Raw genomic sequence first — 22,581 nt, 5'->3', positions numbered from 1 at the left:
GCCGCCAGCGGTAGTGCTTAGCATCTTGTGCGTTCCTCCTGGTAACCTCACGCGTCAGGAGGCTGTGGCTATATCTCATTCCCTTGCAGAGGTTAGCACGAGGCCAAGGCACCACGTAAGTCCCATTTGAGCCTGTAGGGATTTATTTCAATGCCTTGGCCTTGTCTCAGGGCTTCTGCAATACCACGGCTTTATGCCAGATCTCTGCATATGTTTGCATTTCGACCTGTGTGTTTTTAGTGTCAGCTGGAGTCTTGAAGAGATTTTATAGCCCTGTGCTGAAATGACTGGAGCATCCAGGGGCTCTGGGCAATTTGAGATACTTTTTATTAAAAATAAAATTCAGTCATCTGAGCTGTTTGTGTATATTATAACTTGTGTTTACTAGCTGCTAGGCATTGTGGCCTTTGTGCACTCAGTTGCATCTGTTCAAAGCTCCACCTGAACTACAGCCATTTCAGTTGAGAAATGATTGTGTAAGCAGAAATGGATGGCAGCAGATGACAGCTTTCATTTGGTGCTGACAGTTGCATGGCCATAATTACTGTTTTCATTCTTCTATCAATAGAATGGGTTCCTGGCAACTAAAGTTGGTATTTGTTACCTTTAAGACTAGCATGTATGAGTCTCGCCATTTAATTTAATGAAACTTCTTTTGGCTTGTCTCCTGGCACTTACCCAGTTAAATACTCATTTTTCTCAGCTGCTGAGTGTGCTGGGATATTGGGAAGACAGATTAACAGCTTTTAAGGATGCTGAGAACTTGGGGGGGAATTATCTTTCAGTGTTCGTCCAGAGCTACTGAAATTATCTCTGCTGACAGCTTGCCATGAAATAGGGTCCTCTGTACTGAAATGTACTTTCAAACATTAGGTGCAGTTGGGTTCTAGCACTTCGGCCTCGATAATCTAGGGTATGTATTAATTTCTGAAGGAATGTGTTGAGGGCAAAGGGAAATTTGGGCTGGCAAGACTCATGGATAAGATTATACCCCCCTGAAAAAAAACCCCACGGAGTTCCAGATCGTGATGTAAGAATAAGGAGAGAAGGCACTTTGTAGGAGCTGGCTTGGGTAAGAGCAGTCTTGCATGTGAGTGGGTTCAGCTAACAACATGTTGTACATTTTCATTTTGTCTGAAGGTTAGGAAGAGCAAGAATGAGATTGTGGTAGAAAGTAATTTTTAAAGAAAAATCTGACTTTTGGAAACACTGTATAATGCAGACCAGCGTTGCATTTCACAGACCAGCAGTGCTGGCTTACAGTTCTGTAATAAAAAAAGGGACAAATCTGGTGACAGTCAGCTGCATATCCCACAAGATGATTAAAAATACTGTGCTGTTCCATGCTGTGCCAGACCGTATCTTTCTCTGTCTCCTCTCCTCTCTCTGTTTGCTCCTTCGTGCATGGTTTTCTCTTATTAATCTTATTTACTGTTATGCCAAATACCTTCATGATCATAGGTGGGAAGGCCTTTTTTTGTTTCGTTTTCTGAAGTTTCTTCTTCTTTTTCCACTGCCAAATCCAGTGAAGAGCAGCACACAAGTTTATGTAGAGGGCTTCCTTTTCATGGTTTGCCGCTGATGTTTAAAATCTTTCTGTCAAAGGTTGACCAGAACGTTTTTGCTTCCAAAGATACCAGAGCCCACACTTCTTACGGGGAAGGAAAGTTTTTTGTCTTATCCTGCAAAATGCATTTACCACCAGTGTTCTCAAGGAATACTGGAAAACACTTTTTCATATTCAGTGAGACTTCCTGTTGTGGCTTTCGCCCTGCTGTTTTCAGAACAGTCTATTTGAATTGGTCAGAGCATGTTAGAAAGGAGTTTGCAAAGTCTTCCAATGCCTACTGAGGAGGTGACTTCTATATTCCGGCAAATGTTTCTTTCATATGAACTGGGCTGCAGCCACCAACCCAGTGGTAGCCTTTCATTCTAGTGAGCAGCTCAGCTCATTACCCAAATGAGAAGGGATTAACCTTGTAAGTGAGGTGTGATGGAGCAAAGCTATCCAGTGTCTGGTGTGCTCCTACTGAGACAAGAACTGTTGCTCACCGTGGCAGGGAGGAGGCTGGTGGGAAAGGTATTCTATTCTACATACCCCCACCTAGATATTCTCATTTTTGCTGTGAAAGCTATAGTGGATTTCTGCATGGTTTGGTTTTGTAGTGTTGTGCTTGCATGTATTGTGAGCTCCAGGCATTTGGATACTGTTTTCAACTAGGGTGTTGCCAAGGTGAAAGTAAGGAAGAAAATGTGTGGGATTAGGTACGTGAAGACACGCTGTGCTCACTTTGCTGGCACTGAGGGTTGGTGTGTTTGCATCAGGTGGCAGTCCCAGGGACCTCTCAGCTTCAGTGCAGAGGGCCCTCTGTCTTCCAAAGGGAGAGTGCCTGAGATAGAATCAGTACAACCTGTTCACGGTAGGCACCATCCTCTCCCTAGCACCAGCTTCTGCTTTTTAAGTAACTGAAGTTTGAAATGAACTCAATGGAAGCTGCATCTCTCACGCATTTGGCTGAGTGCTTTTTTCTTCTCATATTTCTTCAGCTCATTTGAGATCTGCTGGGAACAGTATCGGGTACCGTTTGCACCCGTGTGACAGGGACGCAGAAATCCGATTGCCATATCAAATAGTTGTTTTTTCTTGCCAAGCACTCACACCTGGGGCTTTCCAACTTCCTAAATTTGCCTGTTGCATACCCTCACTGCAGGTGCTAAGGCATCAGTTTATCCTCTGTCGAATCCGTACTGTGATCATGAAGGTGGAAAATGGCTGTTTCTCTCTTGCTGTCTGATGAAGGGCCCTGTACATTCATCTCTTCTTTTCTCTGGTTCCTTCTCTGCAGTCTCCTTTCGGCCTGCTTCAGGAGCGAACTCGTGGACTCAAGGAGAGACTCTCCCAAACAGACCGATACCATCCTAAAACATTCCAGCCCCCCAAAGCCATCAGTATATCCATAAATGGAACTGGCGGGCTGGATTTGCCCAGCTCGTGGGACTAGGAGCACTGGGGCAAATATGCAGCCTGATAGCAACAGAGTACATAGTGAGAGTAATCTCCTGAAGGGACTCAAACTTTGCCAAAACAACAGACGCTTCTACAGATCTCTTAGCTGTAGCCGGTGGCGCTGGGAGCTCTGGAACCATGATGTTGTCTGTCTTGGTGTAACTTTTTCTTCTTGTTTTTGTAATCTCTTTCCTGTTAACTTCTGTATTTGTGAAACACAGTAGGGTTTCTCTGAGCAGGTCTCAATTTTAAAATGCCTTGTCTTGTATAAATTTAAGAAAGTATTCATGGGCTGGGTGGGGATAGGAGGAGGGCGGGATGTTTTGAAGTCTGTGCTAATCTGTTAGGCCTGTTTTAATGCCGTTTATGCAGTAATAGTGCAATTAGCTGAAGTATCTGTACTGCTGGACAGAAGGAAGTAGTAACTATATCAGCACTAATTAAGTCATTTTTCCCCTGTAGAAATGCCCTCTAGTTTGGTGTTATGAATTGTTTCCCTCTATTTCATAAAAAGTCTGATCTAAAATAAATAAAAATTACAGGGAAGACTGGACGATGCTGTCAGACTTTGCACAGAAACTTCTGGGCTTAGTCCAGATGTACTGAACTTAAAAACCTCCTTCCTTGCTCTCGTGAGCTCAGTCCAAGTGGACAAGTGAAGGTGAAGTTGGAGCCTTGCTGTGTAATGACATCCACGCGTACCCAGTGTCCCTGTTCCTTTGTTATTGAGGACGTAAAGGGCAATCTGCTCATTTCATGACCTGTAGAAAGTCCAAAGATGAGAGCTCACCCCTTTCCATGCAGACTTTCAGCAGTTATTAGATATTCCTTCATTAAGCTTACTACATTGTACCCTTCGCTACTGTCCGCAGCTCAAAGAAGAGTGCCAGCATCTTAGAGATAGCTCAGCCTGATGGCCTTAAGCCATGCCTACTTTGTCCAGTAATCCTGCAATCAGTAGCCATTGCTTTTGCTCAGTGTGTCTGAGCTTTTGCTCTGTGGTCTGAATTAGCAGTTCCTGCACAGAAGACCCTTTCTCCATAAGGACTCGTAACCCTTTATACTGCTGGCGTCAAATCTACCTCTGGAAGGTGTTTGAAGGGGGCTTGACAAGGTTTGTATTCTTTAGAAGTTTAATGTCTCAGTGCCAAACCCAGATCAGCACAAAGGAAGAATGGTGAATAGGCAAGTAAAACATGCCATGGAATTAAACTGGTATTGCTGACTGTGGCTCTGGGAGCAGATATTGGAGATGAGAGGGGCTGTGGAGATGCCTACTGTGGCTTATCTTCACAAAGAGCGGTCCCTGATGCTGATAGAAAAGTGTCCTTCTGCCCGTGTTCTCAGACAGTAGCATCTCATCTAGGGAACCCTGCGGTGTTCATGGCTGTGGAAAGTAGAAATGTGAAAAGCTTTCTGAGGGGCGCAGTAGGAGTGGAGCTTCCTGCACGCTTGGATGCATATGCCAAGGATCAGCTGTCCATGGGAACTGTGAGCTGGGGGCTGGATCAGTACTAATGGGAACCTGTGTACCTGTAACTCTGCACTAGATTTACTTGAGGCAGGTGCGTACCCACCACTGATACACTTCTGGTTAGGCACAGCCTGAAGAAAAGATGCCTTTCAAATGTGGAACAGGGCTCCTGGCCACCCACAAAGAAAGAGAAGGCCTGATGCAGTGGGAGATCTCTTATCTCTGAACATCTCATCATCTGCTTCCAGGCAATAGAGCTGTGATCTAAGCAGGTGATGACTTGCTCCAAAATCTCTTTTGAGAGCTGTATTCCATCTCTGGATATCTCCTTTGTTGTCTTAATGAGACGACTTCTACCATAAGAGTGCGGGGGAGAGCTGATGTAGAAGAGCCCCAAAAAAGTGATTAACTATAAATAATAACTAAACACCAGCAGTTTACTATTCATACAGTTGCACTTGTACCATTGTTTTTTATATAAAATCAGTCAAATCAAGTACCTCTTCACTTTGGGGACTGCGGGAAATACTTTGAGATCACAGAAAAGATATTTTTCCCTCTGTGCCTTTTTATTTGGGACAAGAAAGGCAACACTCATTCTCAGCTCTCACAAAGGGAAACTATCTGAACTGCAAATGCAGCCCAAATGTGGGCTTGGCAATGTTGGTCTGTTCTTCCAAGACGGGTTCATTACATTGGTTCTGTCTGCTTATGGATGGCAATGTGGAAATGCTGGGATGGAGTAAATACTGGGATAAGGGTACCTAATGCATATCAAGAGCATCCCAGCTGATGCTCCAGATGATTGTTTATTCTGGACTGTGGGAAAACTCTTGCACCACTTAGGCAATACAAATACAGCATCTGGGGCTTGCACAAAGCAAGCGAGTGAATTAGTTGGATCCCTCTGTCCTCTGGAAAGGCTCTTACGTTTGTACACCTTGCTTAGAAGTGGATGACTTGAAGGTGGTCTTAATGGTGACTCTGTTTGCCCTCCAGCTAGAAGGTGATTATCTTAGGAAGCGCAGCTTTTTCCATCAAATAATCTGGAGCTGGAAGTAGCTGAAATTGCTTTTCTGTCTCTCCTCTGCAGCTAGACAAAAGAACAAAACCCTTTTCTCAGCCAGCTGTCTTTTAGATTTTTCACCTTTTACTTCAGAAAAGTAAGCCTTTCAAGGAATAACCAGTTAATACTGGGCCTTGTCAGTCTTTGTCAACTAGTTAATGTATATCCACTTACAGCTGTGTTCCCTGAAGAGCATATCACATCCACTGCTTATATTGGGAAATTGCCAAACCTGATATCTAATGGGAATTGTGGTTGTGCTGTAGCTGCTCTCTACCTTGTGACAGCCAGAGCTGCTGCTTTCCATGCTCTCAGTTGGTTACTAAGCATGCAAACCACTTTTGTGGTCGAAAAAAAATGCTCTATTGGTTGCTTAAAACTACACCTTTTTGAGATGTGAAGAGCAATCTCTGCTTCTTAGTGTCCTGTTTCACGAGCCTTATAAATGGGCAAGTGCAACTGAGCATGTGTCATTTGTGTCATTATTATACATGTTGACATCTCAAGGTTATGCAGTCCAGTGGGCATCCCTACTTGAAAAAAAGTTGTTATTGGGCATACAAGCCGTATATGAACTTAAGGTGTAATCCTTCTGTCTTTGCTGTGGCCAACATAAGGAAAAGCAGGCTGAGAACTGGGCAACCTTGACTCCACTTGGGTCTGTGCACTGTGAGTAGCTCTGGATCTTCAGGGACAGCAAAGTGTAGGCGCTGGGGCTGGGGTGAATTCTTACTCTCCAACTCTGAACTATCCTACTCTTGCACTTAGTGAAACTTCGTCAATTACATTAATGCTGCTTACATTATGGTGTGCTGATCTAAAGTTAATGAGGATTCCTACTGAATCAGATAATGGTCTATCTAAGCAGTTTCCTACCTCTGGTAAAGGGCTGATACCTGCTGAGCTGGGAAAGCACAGAATTGTATAAGGTAACCTGTGAACTGAACTGTGCTTAATATGTGGGAGAGTAAGTTCCTTCCTGACCTCTTGAGATGATCAGTATATGCCTTGAAGCATGAGAGTTGATTGCCCTCATATAAGCTTGCATAACTACAAACCTTACTGGATAAATAATTACCTTGCCACTTAAAGAGAGAAAAATCAGTTGCAGAATGTGACTCAGTGCCTTTTGTATCAGACTGTTCCAAGAAATATAATAGTCTCTTAATTGAAGTCCTTATACCTTGATATTAAAATGCATTTCATTGGCATTGATATCAAAGAAATGTTAATGCTCCTACTTCTAATCTTTCTTGAGATGTAGTATGTGTGATTTTAATGAAAATCACTGTGCATGACATTCTTATAATATCTATTTTTTAAAAAAAGAAAAAAAGCAATATATTTTAAATGAATCCAAGAACACCATGTAGATTGTGTGTTTAATACCAAAAACATTTTCTTGTGTTTCTAAGGCTGTTGCTATATTGATGTGTGACATGAATTTTGAATAAAATTTTGCATCTTGGTTTATCTTGGGACTCTTCTTTCACTAGATGGTTTTCCTTAGAACTTTCACATGTCTGCTTATGTGACTAATCTAATTGAAAATGATTATGGGTACAAAAAAAATACTGCATTTCTGTTTCTCTTTGGTTTTATTTGCTTGATTCTTGATTCTCATAAGTACATATGAGTTAAGAATGGAGTCCGTAAGCTGGAAGTGGAAGTATGCATTTGCTTCATGTAGCATAAGGTGCTTTGAGTTGGCTTCTGTCTGTTTGCTTTTTTTTTTCAGTGTTTTGTAGAAGCCAAACTAATTTTAATGAGATCACTGCTGGTAGCATAGGGAGCACAGTTAGGCCTGTTACTGACCTCCTTGGAGCTCTTGTTTTGTACCAACAGACTAAAAAAGGGTATAGAGTTGTGAACTCACTACATAAAACCTGCCCGAACTTAAATAGTCAAAAGCAATCTCTTTTGGGAAGAGTCTGATTTGATACAGAGTTTCACTATGGAGGCTGTTGTACACTATGACTTCCTCACTTGCGTATCATGCAGGCTTTGCCCTAAGAGAGTACTTGGGTGCATTAACTTCGGCTGAAGCTCAGGCTGGGTTCATAAACTTGTAAAATGGAAATATTAATTCTAGTCCTAAATGCAGAGGCCTTTTGAGTTAAGGATGGCGTCCATCTAACTTGAATTTTATGGCTAGCCTCAACTTTGTAATTGGTGAGCTGAAACCACTGATCTGAATCGTTCTCTTCACTCTCAAAAGTTGGGCCTGAACTTCATGGCTTGGTTTCACTTCCCCTTGGGAGTTGATGCTGTCATTAATATTAATTTGTGAAGCTTCTTGTGCTTTCTACTTCCTTGAGTCTATGAAGTTTGCTGGATCTTGTCCTGCATCTTCACTGCCGAAGGACAGTTCACACCCTTCAGTACCTCCTGTAATTGTGTAATTAGCTAACATTTTTTCATGGCCTTAGATATTCTAGCCTGTTAGCATAGATGTTTCTCCACCCAACATCACAAGCTTTGAAAGTGCAGGAAGTTGGAGACAGTGTAATTGTATGAGACTTGACCTTGAGTGCTGGAGGTTTTAATAAATTACCAGGAATGAGCCTTTTCTTTCCTTTGCACTTATTGTAAGCAGTAGCTGTTGCCTTTGCATAGAAGGAAAGCCAGTTCCCAGGAATTGGTGTGTAGCCAGTTATACCCAGACAGACAAGTTTCCCGATGGGAAATAAGAGGGGATATGCCCTTTCACATGCACTATGGCTGAGTGTGCACCGATCTCCAGCAGGCTTGTGAGGGTATGTCATGTTTGGGAAGTGTGCCTGCTTCCTGAGTGTCTTTGCCCAGTCTTGCGAATGCCCTTGGTGTGCAGAGAGAGAACCTGCTCTATTGGCATGGCAGCCCTTTGCCAAGAGTGCTGGTGGGCCCACTTTAATGATCATGTTCTGCATATTCCAGCTAAGGCCCCACTCAGGATGGGCTGCCACAGCCGTAACCCAAGCTGGAAGCTGGGCTGCTGTTCTTAAGCAGCCCCAGGGATTGCTTACGAGGTGGGATTGCAGCCCTGTTGGGGCTGGGCAGGGAGGAGCTTTGCCAGCAAGCCTCTGGCCCTGTTCATGGGTATACTGGATGGAGTCTGGGGCTGTCTGGGCTTGAGGGAGGTCAGCGCTGTTGTTGAATGGTTGCAGGAATCTGATACTCTCCATAAGCAGCCTGCAGGGTCTGGATGCCAAGTTCTCTTTAACACCAACAAAAGCTGCGTCTCAGCGTCTTGTTCCCTGAGGTGTGGAGAGTCTGTCCTGAGCAAAGAGCCTCTGCTTTTTATATATACATGTGGTAATAGTTTGATTAAGTGAACCACTAAGAATTTTGGAGGGAAAAAAGGTGATAAATGCTTCCTGGTCTGAAAATTGTCTGAAATCCTATTTTAGGAATAGATAGGATGGCATGAGATAGCTTTCTCAATTCTTTTTCTTTTGAAAAAGCATTTGACCACAGAGAGCTTGGCATGGAAATATTTTCTTTCCAAGTCCTGGCAACTGTTAGCTGGCTTTGCATATGTTCTCTTCAACAGTAAAAGCTATGTGGAAATGTTTTCCTTAAAGAAAAAAATTAGAACCAAAAGCAAAGCTTCTTTTTTCTTCAATATTTCCTTATTTTGTACCTTGAATCCCCAAAACCTCTGGCAAATTTTAGTTCTTCTCCAGTGATGTTTAGCTATGGCTCTGCCATGCTGTTGGTAATTTCACTAGCAGTAGCTCAGCTCTGCCTCAAACAGAAAAATGTATTCCCTTGGATGTGCACTCTTGATCAAATGCTGTGATTCCTGTTGTAATACCTCTTCGTTTTGCAGGACCTCCATTCAGTCACAGTCGTCTTATGGCTCCAACTCGCCACCTCTCAGCAAGATGAATAGCATGAACAAGCTGCCCTCAGTCAGCCAGCTCATAAACCCCCAGCAGCGCAACGCACTGACCCCAACCACCATCCCTGACGGCATGGGAACAAACAGTAAGAGACCCTTCCTACTCTTTCTTCTGCTCTCTGCACGTTCCCTGCTAATCTGGGGAAGGAGACTCAGTATCTCTGAGGTGCTATTGTGCCACAGGGCAAATCACCTGCCTTTTCCAGGCCTTCAGCATCCTGCTCTGAATCTCACAGGGATGACAGAGCCCCTTCTCAATGCAAATCTTGCTGGCTGCACTGCTGTCTGCCTTTCAAGGCTTGTTTCATCTTCCTTTCCCAGCAGAGGAGTTGTAAATGTTGGCAAACTTTTTCCCTCGCTTCAATTAAGGCACTTCTTAGTTTCAGAGGAAATATTTTCAGCTCGCAGCTCTGTAACCTGCTTCCTCCTGGCTGCTGAAGAGTGCTCAGCAGCCCTGTAAATCTAGGATGACAGACATGGTTCTGGGGTCTAAAAGATGCTTTTTTTTTTTTTTGTATTTCGAAAGCGCTGGGCTCTTGCCCACACCTGTTGCTGATCCCCCTTTGGGTGCTCAATGTCTCTGGAAACAAAACTCTTTGGCTTCTGTATTGGGTTACTCTGCTGGCTCAGTTCCGCTCCTTTCCTGCAGCAGAGAAAGACGAGATGCCCTCAGCTCACTGAGGTTTGTTACTGAGCCTGTTTGCAATGGAAGGTGATGCAGAGGCAATGCTGTCAGCAGTAGCTTCAGTAAGAGGAGAGCAGCCGAAGAACTGTATGTCATCTGGTCTTTGTACAGTTATTGAGGCCTTAAATATCTCAGGAGCCTGCTCTGCAATGGTTCAAGGCTGCTTGGGCTGTGATTGTGCTGTGCTGGGAGTGAAGCACGGTGCAGGGATGCTTTGATAACAATGTGCTTCCTCCTTCTCTCCTCTAGTTCCCATGATGGGCACCCACATGGCCATGACCAGCGACATGAATGGCCTCAGCCCCACGCAGGCGCTGCCTCCTCCCCTCTCCATGCCTTCAACGTCCCACTGCACTCCCCCTCCTCCATACCCCACAGACTGCAGCATTGTCAGGTGAGCAGAAGCAGGCTGCACATTTCCCATCTTTGGGGAGCAGAGGACTCGTGCTGGGAACCTGAAGGGCCCTGCTGGGTTCCTCATTCCATTCTCCTGGAGCACTGGATCTGGTGGGTTTGGCAGTCCTGAGGTTGGCACCTTCTGGGCACCTAAGCCTCAAACTCCCCACCTCTGAGCAACTGAGAGAAACAGGGATTGAAGGACTGCATGAAAGCCAAAGGATGCAGCATCTGCTGGACTGGTGGAGCTGAGGGCACCCTGTGCTAAGATAGTGGGTCTTGCAGATGTTCTTATTGGCACTAGTATTTTTTTTTCTCCTGTGTACTCGCAGTAAGCTGTGACTGGGGTCAGAAATACATCCAACCTCCCTACTGATGTGGCCCCTTTGCCCTCCATTAAGTTGAACAGGTTGAAAGATGCTCCCCATGATCCTTTTTGCTTAGAGAGGAATATGCTGATGTGAATTACTTTGGGTGTGTGATGTGTGTGAGCCCCAAAACAACTGCTTTGGTGACAAGCTCGATCTATGTGATGTGCTGCCATGGGCTCAGCTGCCTTCTGGGTGAAGCGAGCTGGCAGAAGGGATCTTACGAGCCTTCCTGCCTCAAGATCTGGGCTGCAGCATCAGCTTTTGACTACTGCAAAGTGCTGTCACGAGGGTTGTCTGCTAGGCGGCAAGCTTAAAGGACTCCCTCATTCATTTGATACGGCAGCTATGTGGCTTGCTGGCCTGGGATGACTTGGAGAAGGTCAAGCAAAGGGTAAAAGCTTCATCTCCTGTTGCTGCAGGTTGGCTGTGTGTTTGGTTTTTCTGTGGTTTGGGCTGTTGCAGCCAGGGTGATCCTTTTTTCTCTCTCCTTCCTTCCTTCCTCCTCTGCAGCTTCTTAGCGAGGTTGGGCTGCTCATCCTGTGTGGATTATTTCACGACCCAAGGGCTGACCACCATCTATCAGATTGAGCATTACTCCATGGATGTAAGTAACTCCTCACCATTTCCTTTGTTTGCACTCTTGGCCCTGATGTAGGAACAAGTCAGAAATCCAGACTCAGTATTTTATTTTTGGTGATTTGTTGGATTTAAGGCTGTTGCACACCAGAGAAGATATACTGGCAGGTAAAAAGAGGCTGGACGCAATGCCAGCACTAGTGTTGTAACTGCCTTGTCTAGCACAAAGAGAGTACCTCTTCCTCCCCACTGCTGTCCTTTTCAGCCCCCAGAGCGGCCCTAGCCCACAGCCTGTTAATTCTGCAAGGCTTGGTTTCAGTTTACACCGCCCTGAAACACCTCACTCGCCTGCAGACAAGTAGGCTGTCCAAAAGTGGTCTGCATTTTTCTCTCCCTGCTCTTGTTCTCTGGCCTTGCTTTAACGAATCTTCCCTTGCCACTGGCATCTCAGCCCAGCTCTCCTTTCTCTTGCATGGCTCTTCCTGCAGGGTTGCTTCTTCCCCTCCTGCGCCACTGCTCTCTGGAGAGCAGGCCCTCCCATTTCTGCCCCAAGACTTTGCAAGGCTATAATGCTTTCTAGACTGGGCTGCCTGCCTTCTGCTGATGCTCTAATTAGAAAAGCTGACCCAAATTAACCAAAGCTGATTGTTAATTTTTTTTTTTCCAAAAGCCAGTATCACATTTCCCAGAGCTAGGTAATGCTGCCCTCAGGTAACGTACCTGTAGAGAATACGGGGCCTCAAAGTCCAAATATTTCTTCAAGTTTAGGCTTCTGTCTTAAATTTTGGGTTTGTTCAAGTAATTAAGGCAGTTTCAATAGAGTCAGACCCAGAGCTTTGAATACCAGAGCCCAAACTTTAATTGTAAAATCCTTTTGCAGGCTTTGAAATAAACACTGAAGTTTTCAAAGCTGTTGAACTTCTGCAGTCCAGCATCCCCCCCACCACAGACAACCAGCAGAACTCTCCACAGTGTTTTGGAGGCCTACAGTCCAGTTAAACTTGTAGCTTTAGGTCATCATACCTTAGGCATAAATGTGTCACTTCAGAACGGACCTTGGGTCATCAGTCCTTGCTGCCTCTCAGCTCCATGTGCTTGTTCAGAAGTGGTGAGCCAGCAAACAACCACCTTCAGGATTAGTGGCTTCTGTAGCGCATCGCAGCCACCACGGGTTAAACATAAGCATTTGCAGAGTGGCCCAGAGGCTGCTTCTACCGGAGTCCAGACCCTCCGGATTGCCCAGGGACTGCCCCGTTAAGCCCTGCTCCTTGCCTTGCAGGATCTGGTGAGCCTCAAGATCCCGGAGCAGTTCCGCCACGCCATCTGGAAGGGCATCCTGGACCACCGGCAGCTCCATGACTTCTCCTCTCCTCCCCACCTCCTGCGTACTCCCAGCGGTGCCTCCACGGTCAGCGTGGGCTCCAGCGAAACCCGGGGGGAGCGGGTCATCGACGCTGTCCGTTTCACTCTCCGCCAGACCATTTCCTTCCCGCCCCGCGACGAGTGGAACGACTTCAACTTCGACATGGATGCCCGGCGCAACAAACAGCAACGCATCAAGGAGGAAGGGGAGTGAGTCCCGCCAGCGTCGCTCCACCCCGCCTCGGACGTGAACTGCTCAGCCCTTCCTTTGTCTTCCTTCTGCTACTGCATCCCTGGATGGAGGGCGGCGGGAGCCTCCTTGCTCGCTCACGCTACTTATGCCCTTGATGCTGTCTGGGTCACACTCCTGGACTGTGACCTCCACCCCAGCTCTTGCGACAGAAGGAGCTGAGCGAAGGGGGACGGCGGGTGGTGTTTCCTCAAAAGATGTCGGCCTTCGTAAGAAGGTGGTGTTCTTGTTTCCTGGTTTCCTTTTTTTTTTTGGTGGGAAGAGGGCTTCTTTCCTTGACTTTCCAACCCTCGTACACCTTGTGAGTGTCCTGACCTGCAAGCTGTCTCTCTCTCATCCAGCAATCCCACTTTGAAAAACCGGGATGGTTAGAATAAGTTTTTAAAAAGCCCCATTAAAAAAAAAAAAAAAAAAAATTCAAAAAAGAAAAGACCAAAGTCACTAAATCCCAAACTGACAGTTCATCCCAAAAACCAAATGGGAATTGGTCTGCTGAACATTGCACTTAAACAGCCTCTTCCCACAGAGCTCAGTGCTCTTTTTGTGTGTAATATTCTCCAGCGGAGACAGCACGTGCACTTTGCTGGACAGGCCAGCGCTTACGACCACCTGCAACCCACTTCTTCCTATTCCTTTGTGTTCTACAGGGGAAAAAAAAAAAACAATCTGCTGTCTTCTCATCTTGAATGTAGACTTCCTTGCATTTCCTGGTTTGCTTATTTCAGGATATAAATACAAATACAGCCATCAGTAATTCAGACTTGTCCCCCACCCATTGTTCACCATTCTGTACTGCTACTGACATTTAAGCTAGAGAATTAGGCTTTGCAACATGTGCTGCCTGGTTAGTTTAGCAGAAGGATTTGCCTGCCTGTCCCTCAGTTGAACAGAGGACAAAACAGGAGCTGTACGGTGATTGCAGGGCTTGGCCACCTTAAACCCAGGCAGTCCTTCATGTAGACCTTGTTAGATTGGTTTCCTGCCAATTAAAGATAGAGCTGTCCTTAGCAATGCCTGCAATAGACTGGAGTCTGTTCTGTTGCTGGTGACTACATGATCAGCAACTGGAAGTGGAGAGTAAATAAATATTTGTATCTTTTCCAACAGCCTTGGAACAAGCACCAGTTCTTTGGTACTGCTACTGCAAAAAGTCCTGTTTACATGAACTGAAATGATTTTTCTGTTTTTCTTCATTGGTTAAACAGCAGCTGTGCTCTGAGGCATTTCCTCAATGACTGCCAGTGATACTGTGGACGAGCAACTGAACAGAGTACGTGTTTTCACATTTGTGTTGGCCAAGGTAGTGAGGCTGACGTATGGAAACAAATCTAAAGAGGCTCAGCTAAGCACGACTGCTTTCAAGTTGGCTTTTACTGCTAACAGTAAGTCTGAGGCTTGTTTGCTGGTTGGTTCTTTACTGGAGAAAGATAGGAAAAAAAAAAAAAAGCAGCTTTTAAATAACTTGTCCTCTTACCTTGTTACAACCAACGAATCTGATTTCAATGCAGAGGCTTTTTTCTGGGCCCTGCTGTGTGCTTCTACGTGGATGTAACATGGTTAGCATCCTCCATCTGTCCCTTGTGCCAGGTTGCATTCAAAGACTGCCTTTTGGTAACTGTGCAAGCCTATTTTTGGATAGCTCTGAACGGTAATGCAAGATGGTTACCTTGTAAAGTGTGTATATATATATTTTTTTGTATGTGTAATTTGTTTCCTACAGCATAACATGCCATTTTTTTATTTTTTCTTGGGCTACCGGGTGTGACAGAACCACAGTAAAATGTTTTCTTGTTTTTGTTCTGTTTTTTTTAATTATTATTTTTATGCAAAATGCCTACAGTATACTTTGTAACAAATGACTTGTCACTCGACAAATATATTTGTATTTTTCATACTGAGATTCCTGTGTTACTTTGCAGTTGAGGGGAAGGGGCAGGTACTGAGAGCCTGTTTTATCATTTTGTTTTGTAACACTTCAAAGAGCAGCGTCCTAGATTTCAAAGTATTTAACGTGCTCAGTGTGAAAACTTACTATATGTCTTTTTTTTTTTTTCCTACTATGCTACAAAAGAAGCGAGTCAGCCTCCTCCTGACTCCATGCAAGAATTAATTCAGCAGGGCAGTGTTAGGCAGGGCAGTGTTAGTGTGGGTACTCTGCAGGTTCCTGGCAGGGAACCAGGTTTGTGCCCTCTGTGGTTTTGCATCTCCATTGTGTAATCCTTTCGGAGCTGCTTCAGTGTTGTAAAATATTGATGCAAAAAGTACCTTCATTCTAGGGACAAGCTTCTGACTTCTATAAAGGTTAATGCTGTGCCCAGAGTCTGGGCACAAAATCGTCAGTATCTGCTTTTCAGTTCAGCAGTGAGATGGAGCTTTGCTGCTGCATCACTAGTGATTAAAATATATGCTGTGAAAACTTTTCTATGTCCCACTATGGAGCGCACTTCTGTGTAACTGGAATCTTCAAGCGAGTTTGAACAGCTGCAGCTTTTACCCTCCCCTGTAGAGCTGTGATTTTGTTGTTGTTTTTTGTTGTTGTTGTTGTTTTGATACATCAAAGCCTATCGGTTAATTGAGCTAAGAATCTACTGATGCTTCTAGTAATGACAGTGTTTCCTCTACCAGATCTTGTGTCTATTTTGGAACGCCTTGTTGTTGAAGTCAATGAAAATAAAAGCCAAATTGAAAACGACACCCCATTCCCAAGCAGTTTCTTTTCTTGCCTATGCGCCTCTTTGGAAATGAGCAGGGGCCTTTGCTGCTTATCCAGTTGAGCAGCTGGGACTGTAACAGTGTCACCCCTGTGTGCCTACCCTTTAATCCCATAGGCACTCATTGGTGGCTGCTTCAGCAGTCCAGTCCTTGCTTGGCCCAGCGCAGGGGCTGTGGAGGTGGTTTTGTGCCATCTCATTTCGGGCCCATTAAGCTGCACCAGGAAGGTGTCTGCCTCCCTGCAGATACTCCAGAGGGAAAATTGCCTCTATGTGTAGTTCCCTTGAGCTGACTTCCCCTTCTCCATTGTTAGTGGGTATGTCTGTATGTCTGAATTTTGTGCTTCAGCTTCCGCTCTTTGTCTTGTCTGGAGTGTTGAGTCATATGGAGCTTCACAGTAACCCCATCAGTGGCTTCTGCACAGAGCTCGTATCTGTCTCCCACAGCTTTCTGAGGTTGTGGAAGGGCTCAGGAAGGCAACAAAAGGTCTGTGTTTGTTTTTGTTTTTTTTTTAAATAAAAAGAAAAAGCACACCCCTATAAAGATCTCTCAAGAGGGAAAACTTCATTCTTCCCTGTGGGAGTTAATTCCATGTTAACCATTACACAGGGAACTCCTCTCTGATTTCCTTTGTTTCTGGTCGCTTCTGCTGTTGTTCTTGGCCAAAGGGCCAGAGAAGCTTCTGTCTCCGGGTATTGCTGCCTGGAGGCATCGTTCCACTCTGGGTTCTGCTCTGACAGCCAGGGGGTGCTCAAATGTGGCATTAAAAAAAAGCTAATAAGCTGCTCTCAGAGAGAGCAGTGCTGCTGGGAATGCAGGAACTTGCTGTTTCAGCTCCATGCCTCCAGATGAGCTAACTGAATCAGGTAAAAGAGGATTTTGGTTTCTGTGAACCAGGTAAGCTTGAAATGTGTTTGCTGTTGATTGCAGTAGCTGTGAACCATTGCTGGATTAATGACTTTTGCTTATGTTACAGCAAGAGTTTACGTGCTGAGGAATCCCACGCTGCTGCTTTTCACCATCGATATATCTGGACCTGCTGGAGTCTTTGGATAATGGGATAATTCCTTCACAGGTATGAAGGTTTTTTTTTTTTTTCCTTTACTACCATAACCACTGCAGCCCTTGGTCTTTTGGCTGTGCTACTTCCTCCATCGCTGGGGCTGCATGCTCAGACGCGAGAAGGGTGCATCCTGGCACGCTTAGTACTTACCTAAGGCAGCTGGGCTGCTACCAACCATGACGTGAGGGAGATGCTTACATGGTCTCTTCCAACAGCCCGCAGCTGGAGATGGGGGGCTTCCATGCAGACAGAGGCTTTTTTTTTTTTCCTTTTATTTTCTTTTCTCCTTCTCCTCTCCTCCCCTCCTTCTTCTCGTTCTTTTCTTTTAATTAAAAAGGAAATAGGTTCCTGCCCCGTCCCTGTCGTGCTGACCCGTTCCTTTGCATGGGTTCCGTACCGCTGCGGAGCGCTACGGTCGGGGCACCACTGCCCTCTGCCGGGGCCGTACTCGGGGCTCCCGGGGCCGCTCCTCCCACAGCAGCCGGGGACAGCCCCCTCTCCTCCTACCCTGAAGACCGCAGCCCTCCATGGTTCCCCCGTGCAGCATCACCCCGCAGCAACCAGGCTGAAATGCGCGCTACCTTCCCAGCCAGGAACTCCCACAGCAGCACCTGGTTCTGCAGCTCGGTGTGGGGCTCCCACGGCAGCACCCAGCTGAGCCAGTCTGGGTGGGGAGCCAGGCACCCTGTCAGGGCCCACCTGCCTGCAGCTCTGTACTGTGCACCTGCAGGGTGCTGCCACCCTGGGGCTCCCTGCCAGCTGTGTGCTTTCAGAGCTCAGCATGGCTGTAGTGTGGTTTTGGGGTGGGAGAAGGGCAGAAGGGAGAGCTGCCCCTAGCAGTGGACAGGTACCCGCTGCAGTGTGAGAATGGAGATATTTGATAAGGAGGTGGGGAGAGAGGAAGGATGGCACATCCTGTGCTGGGAGGTGGGCAGTACAGGTGCTGGTCTCTAATTTCCTCCTGTTTTTCCTAAATGGCACCTTAGGGATTCTGCTGCTTTCTTCCTGTTTTCCTCCTGAAGTTGCTTTTGTTTGTTGGCAGAGCTGTTGGGTTTTGTTTATGGTTGTTTTGTGTTGGTTGTTTTTATTTTCCCAAATCCCTCAGCAAGCCTCTGATTAATTCAGCTTCTGATTCCTTGGAAATGGCCTCTGGAGACGGTGCTGAAGATTTCTACACATGCCATCCAACTTCTGGGCTGCATAGCCCTCAGCACTGGAATTGGGTAAGAAATGTTACAACAGATCCCAGCACTCTGCAGTTAGGAAACAAAATATTGCACAGTGCCACATGGAAAAAAAGAGATCTGATTAATTAAAGGTGTGGGCGGGTGCACAATTGCATCGAATTATCTGTGCGTCATGGCGAAATGGGAGATAAATGCATGGATATGGTGTGCCAAGGAGGCAACCAAGTACCACTGGTGTGGGTATGGGGGTGATGGGAGCTTGAGGGTCACATCCAGCATGGGATTAAGTGCCCATGTGCAAAAAGCTGGGAAGGAAGGCAGTGGGTGGGAGCTTCCAGCAGCTGTTCTGTGCATGGAAGGCTGAGGGCTGATGGTAAAAGTGGTGCCCAAACCACATGCGTGCGTTGGATTTGCTCAACTGTAGCAGTGGTGATTCAGGTGGAGGGGTGGCTGGATGTGCCCCACCTGCCCTGACTGCCCCCGGGGAAGGAGAAGCTGTCAGCAGGCAACTGTTCAGGTAGGAATTGCGTGGTCTGGCCGCAGGCAGTGGCTGTCTGCGGTTGTTACAGAGGTGCCTGAGGGGGGAGGAAACTGGCTGTAACAGAGATCCCTGCCAGGGACACCAGGCAGTCAAGGACAGTTGGTGGGTATGTTGTGTCCTGTGTAAGCTGTGTCCTCCTGCTGCACAGAGAGCTCTTGGGAGCAGTGAGAGCTGATTCCCTCCATCTGTGCTGCTCTGGAAGGGTATGAGCATCCCTGTTGCTATTGAAGAAGAGCAGTGCTGACTGGGAAGCTAGGTGGAGCTGGTTGAAGGGCAGGGCAGCTCTCTTGTGGGTAGTGGTGGAGGGCCCTGTATCCACCCACAATGGTCTGTTGCTCCCTTCAACCCAATTGATCTTCCCAAGAGAGTGCTCAGGTGCTGGAAGAGCCTCCCCAGGATGGTGGTCGGGCACTAAGCTTGCCAGAGCTCAAGAAGTGTATGGACAACGCTCTCAGACATAGGGTTTGGATTTTGGGTGGTCCTGTGTGAAGCCAAGGGTTGGACTCAATGAACCATGTGGGTCTTTTACAACTCAGAATGTTCTATGATTCTAAGAGTGCCAGGTCATTGTGCTGCAGCGTCCCAGGGCCATGGTGACTGGTGCATGGCTGCCTAGAGGACAAAGCAAGGAGCCCTGATGGATTTTTCCCAGAACAGGAAGTATTTCAGAGGAAAGCAGCAGTGCTGGCAGGGATCTGCATGGTGAAGTTGAAGGCAGCAGGGAGAGCCCAAGTCAGTGAGCACCAACTCTGGGTGGAGCATGGTGAGCGTAAGGCACTTCTGCTCAAGGTAGGGTTTAGGAAGACCTCAACCTGCCCCATCCCCTCCTGCTTCTAGGGGCTGCCTTGAGGAAAGGCTTCCTGTGTCATTTCACACATTTGGAATGACAGCCTCACATTGGAGCTGTTTTCAGGACTCGAGAGAGTGAAAAAGGAAGAAGAAAAGCGCAATGGGGAGAGGCTGAGGGCATTCCCTGCCCGGCCCCTTGCTCAGAGGAGCTGTAGGCAGGTAACTGTCACAAGAAGACAGACATGAAACCACGCAGCTCTTGCTGCCTCACCCAGAGCCAGAAGGGATTTTTGAAAACACAAATAAAGGGAAAATTCAGTCTCCACCCATCCACCCTAGTTGGCCAGCAGCTCACACACAGCAATCTTGGTGCTGGCAGCACTGCTGCAGCACACTGCCAGCTCTGAGGTGTTGAAACGAAAGAAGAAGTGAACAAACAACCCCAGGTGCCTGCGAGGTGCTGGTGAGTTTTGTTTTCCCCTGTTGTGGCCTCTCCAGGAGCAAGCAGCTGTTTCTTTGTGCCAACCATGGTCTCCAGGACAGGGGTGGTGCAGAAATGATGGGCATTAGCTCCCACCAGTGTGCAGCTGTGATGGAGCAGGGCTGTGTGGGCCATACCCACAGTGCAGCACTTCTCTTGCAGGTAGGTGGTGAGATGTGGGCTTCCAGTTGTGGAAACCAAAGGGAGGAGTGCTTCTTTCCTTCTTTTCTAACATAATTCTTCCCCAAAGTGGGACGAGCCCATTTTCATCTCACTGCCAGTGTTACCACAGCCAGCTGTTTTGTTTTGCCTTCTTTTCCTCAAGGGTGTGGGCGGGTGGCAACAACATTTTATTTTTTTTCCCTCCTCAATGATGTTTTTTTCATCCCAACTCCTCCAGCATCTCCTGGCCAAGGCTCAGCTGCTGCTCTCCTTTGGTTCCTGGGAAATAAATGGACATGCAAAAGGTCTAACTACCTCCAGAAGGGGCACGCTTCTATTAATGAAAGCAGTGCTGCGGGCAATGGAGCTGAGGGTGCAGCTTTGGGGGCTCAGGTCGGGCTGGAGGAGCAAAATGCTCTCAAGAACACATCAGCTCCATTTGCCAGGCCCTGGGGGGGAGCTGCTTCTTGTAGGGGTTTTGGGGAGCAGCTGGTAGCAGCCTGGCAGGGGAAGGAGAACTCCAAGGAGTAATATATGCACATTCTGGCGTTTCCTGCTATCTTGCATTTTTCAGAGCTGTGGCTGCCCTTGGGGCAGACTGTCACCCCCGCGGTCTCCAGACCACTCTGAATTAAAATCTCAGGTGCCAGGTTGCATTGATGCAAGAGACTCAAAAGCCTGCACTGCATTTTGGTGCATGTGCCAGCCTTGCATTAAGAAGCCTGGCCTCCACCTATGCTATTGCTGCAGAAGTTTTCCTCTGAGGTGAGACATTGCAGGAAGAAAATGCTGGAAAAGTGCTTTTGATTCATGGTAAGTGCCTGGCAAGCACTTCTGACAGCACAGAGCAGGGTGAGGAGAGAACCCTGGGTGCCCAGAGCCCTTCCTCAAGCTTCAAGGCTGAGGAACCCTGTGTTTGCAGTCAAGTCCCAAAAAGCTGTGCTCCCTGATGCGCTTCCAGCAGCACCATAGAACCCTGAACTAAGTACGCCTAGGAGGAGCCCCACTCTCCCCCTCTCATACTTGGATAAAAACATACAAGCCCAAATGTGGTGTCTCATTTGTTTTATTTCCCTTGGATTTAGACACAGCTCCAGTTAACACCACAGCAGCAAACCAGCTCCTGGGAGCAGCACAGACCAGGCTCAGGGGGTCAGCGCAGGAGCCAAGCCCAGCTGTGATGGGGAGGGGTAGAGAGGGGGCAATGGACCCTGTGGTTCTGTTCGCCTGCTGCCACCCACTGCTTTCAGCACTTCTTGGGGCTGTGTTAAACAAAGGGGCAGGTAAGCAATTACCAGGAGTCTTTTCTTGTGAAGCCAACCTGCTGAAGTACTTGAACAGCCCACAGCGATAGGAGGTGATGTCCACAAACCAAAGCACGCCAGCAGCTTGGGGGTGCACATAGTGTTCTCCCCTCCAGGTGCAGCACTTTAAGAGGTGGAGCAAATCAACCTTCCATCATCTTCCGTGGGGTAATGGCATCTCCTCCCCAGCCTGGACAAGTGTTTATCCAGAGGGCAGAGCAAGGTGGTGGAGCATGATGATCTCTGAGGTTCCTTCCACTGTAAGCCAGTTGATGACGATCATGAGATTTCCTCCTGAAAAGATCATCCTTGCCGCTCGCCTTGGGGCCCATGAGAGGAGGGAACAAGGCCTCAACTAGGGCTGGAAGGTTGAGGGGGCAGGAAGAACAAAGCCAAGTCTTCACTACCCATTTTAAGTCCTAGAAATGGCAGTGCTGGTTGAGGGCACTGAAAAGGCACTGAGACAAAGCAGTGGGGAGCAAAACAAAGCTCCTCAGGGGGGTAAGCTCCAACCACAACCCTCGCAGCGATTTCTGGGGCAGGACTGCTAGGTCTCTAGCCACCCTTGGCAGAGAGCTCCATCAGCATACCTGAGACATTTCGCTAGCAGAAGCTAAAGAGAAGCAGCTGCTTCTGGTTGAAGAAGATAAAAGGGGTCCTCCAAGGGGGTACAACAGGGCTGAGTGGGTCCTGACCAGCGCTCAGGAAGGACAGGGATCCCCAGCAGCAAAGACAGGCCGAGCAGGAGACGCTGGTACAAGGATGAGGGGTCCCACTGAGAGCTGTGCTAAATGCTGCAAAGGCACTCCCACAAACTCCACAATCATATTAACCTGTTAATTTATACAGCATCTCTGTACAAAAATATAAAAGGTTCTAATAAGATTAACAATATTAAATAAATATTTAATAGAAAAAGTCTTTGGCCTAGTTCATAGCTCATCCTTTGGATTGATGTTCATTTCACTGGGTCCTAGGTGCTGCTGGTCCAACATGGCGATCACTTCATCTGCCTGGATTCGCTCCTGCAAGAACGGAAGGGGAGAAACCACAAAGCTTCAGCACTCACTCAGCACAGCACACATCTCCTCCAAAGGCCTTCAGTGCACAAGGAGTGCATTTGTGTTGAGGATTTGCTGGGCAGAATGAATCTAATTCTCTGTTCATCTCAATACCTAATTCCCTCCTCCCTCCAAGGTGCTGAGGTGCAGAGAGCGTGGTGGAGTACTGGAACAGGCTGCCCAGAGAGGTTGTGGATGCCCCATCCCTGGA

At 47.0% G+C, this 22,581-nt stretch overlaps 2 protein-coding genes and 1 long non-coding RNA gene across 14 annotated transcripts in view; 2 read left to right on the top strand and 1 right to left on the bottom strand.

Annotated features, from left to right (window-relative positions):
• TP63 (tumor protein p63) overlaps positions 1-15,762 on the top strand; it is a 174,147-nt gene extending 158,385 nt beyond the window's left edge. For 8 of the 10 annotated variants that reach the window (XM_085233225.1, XM_085233224.1, XM_010716747.4 and 5 more), the window contains 4 exons: positions 9,359-9,516; positions 10,365-10,509; positions 11,393-11,486; positions 12,738-15,762. In XM_085233225.1, the coding sequence (XP_085089351.1) occupies positions 9,359-9,516; positions 10,365-10,509; positions 11,393-11,486; positions 12,738-13,034 (694 nt within the window). In that variant the 3' untranslated portion in view covers positions 13,035-15,762. The other 2 variants (XM_085233227.1, XM_085233226.1) reach the window with 1 other exon arrangement.
• A 310-nt stretch (positions 15,763-16,072) lies between these two features.
• On the top strand, positions 16,073-22,230 carry LOC146543637 (uncharacterized). Of its 2 annotated transcripts, none has more exons than XR_014885590.1 (2): positions 16,073-16,648; positions 16,759-22,230. It is a non-coding gene; the product is annotated as an uncharacterized LOC146543637 (long non-coding RNA). The 2 variants fall into 2 exon arrangements; XR_014885589.1 differs by having other exon boundaries at positions 16,073-16,679.
• The window catches only part of P3H2 (prolyl 3-hydroxylase 2), a 53,445-nt gene continuing 51,917 nt past the window's right edge, over positions 21,054-22,581 (bottom strand). For both annotated transcript variants that reach the window (XM_019619043.3, XM_010716743.4), the window contains exon 15: positions 21,054-22,334. In XM_019619043.3, coding sequence (XP_019474588.2) covers positions 22,242-22,334 — 93 coding nt within the window. In that variant the 3' untranslated portion in view covers positions 21,054-22,241. The remainder of the gene's footprint in view (positions 22,335-22,581) is intronic.

The sequence above is a fragment of the Meleagris gallopavo genome, chromosome 11 (assembly GCF_905368555.1).
Source record: "Meleagris gallopavo chromosome 11, MGAL_WU_HG_1.1, whole genome shotgun sequence".
In the NCBI taxonomy this organism is placed as follows: domain Eukaryota; kingdom Metazoa; phylum Chordata; class Aves; order Galliformes; family Phasianidae; genus Meleagris; species Meleagris gallopavo.
This window is presented reverse-complemented; position numbering and strand designations above follow the sequence as displayed.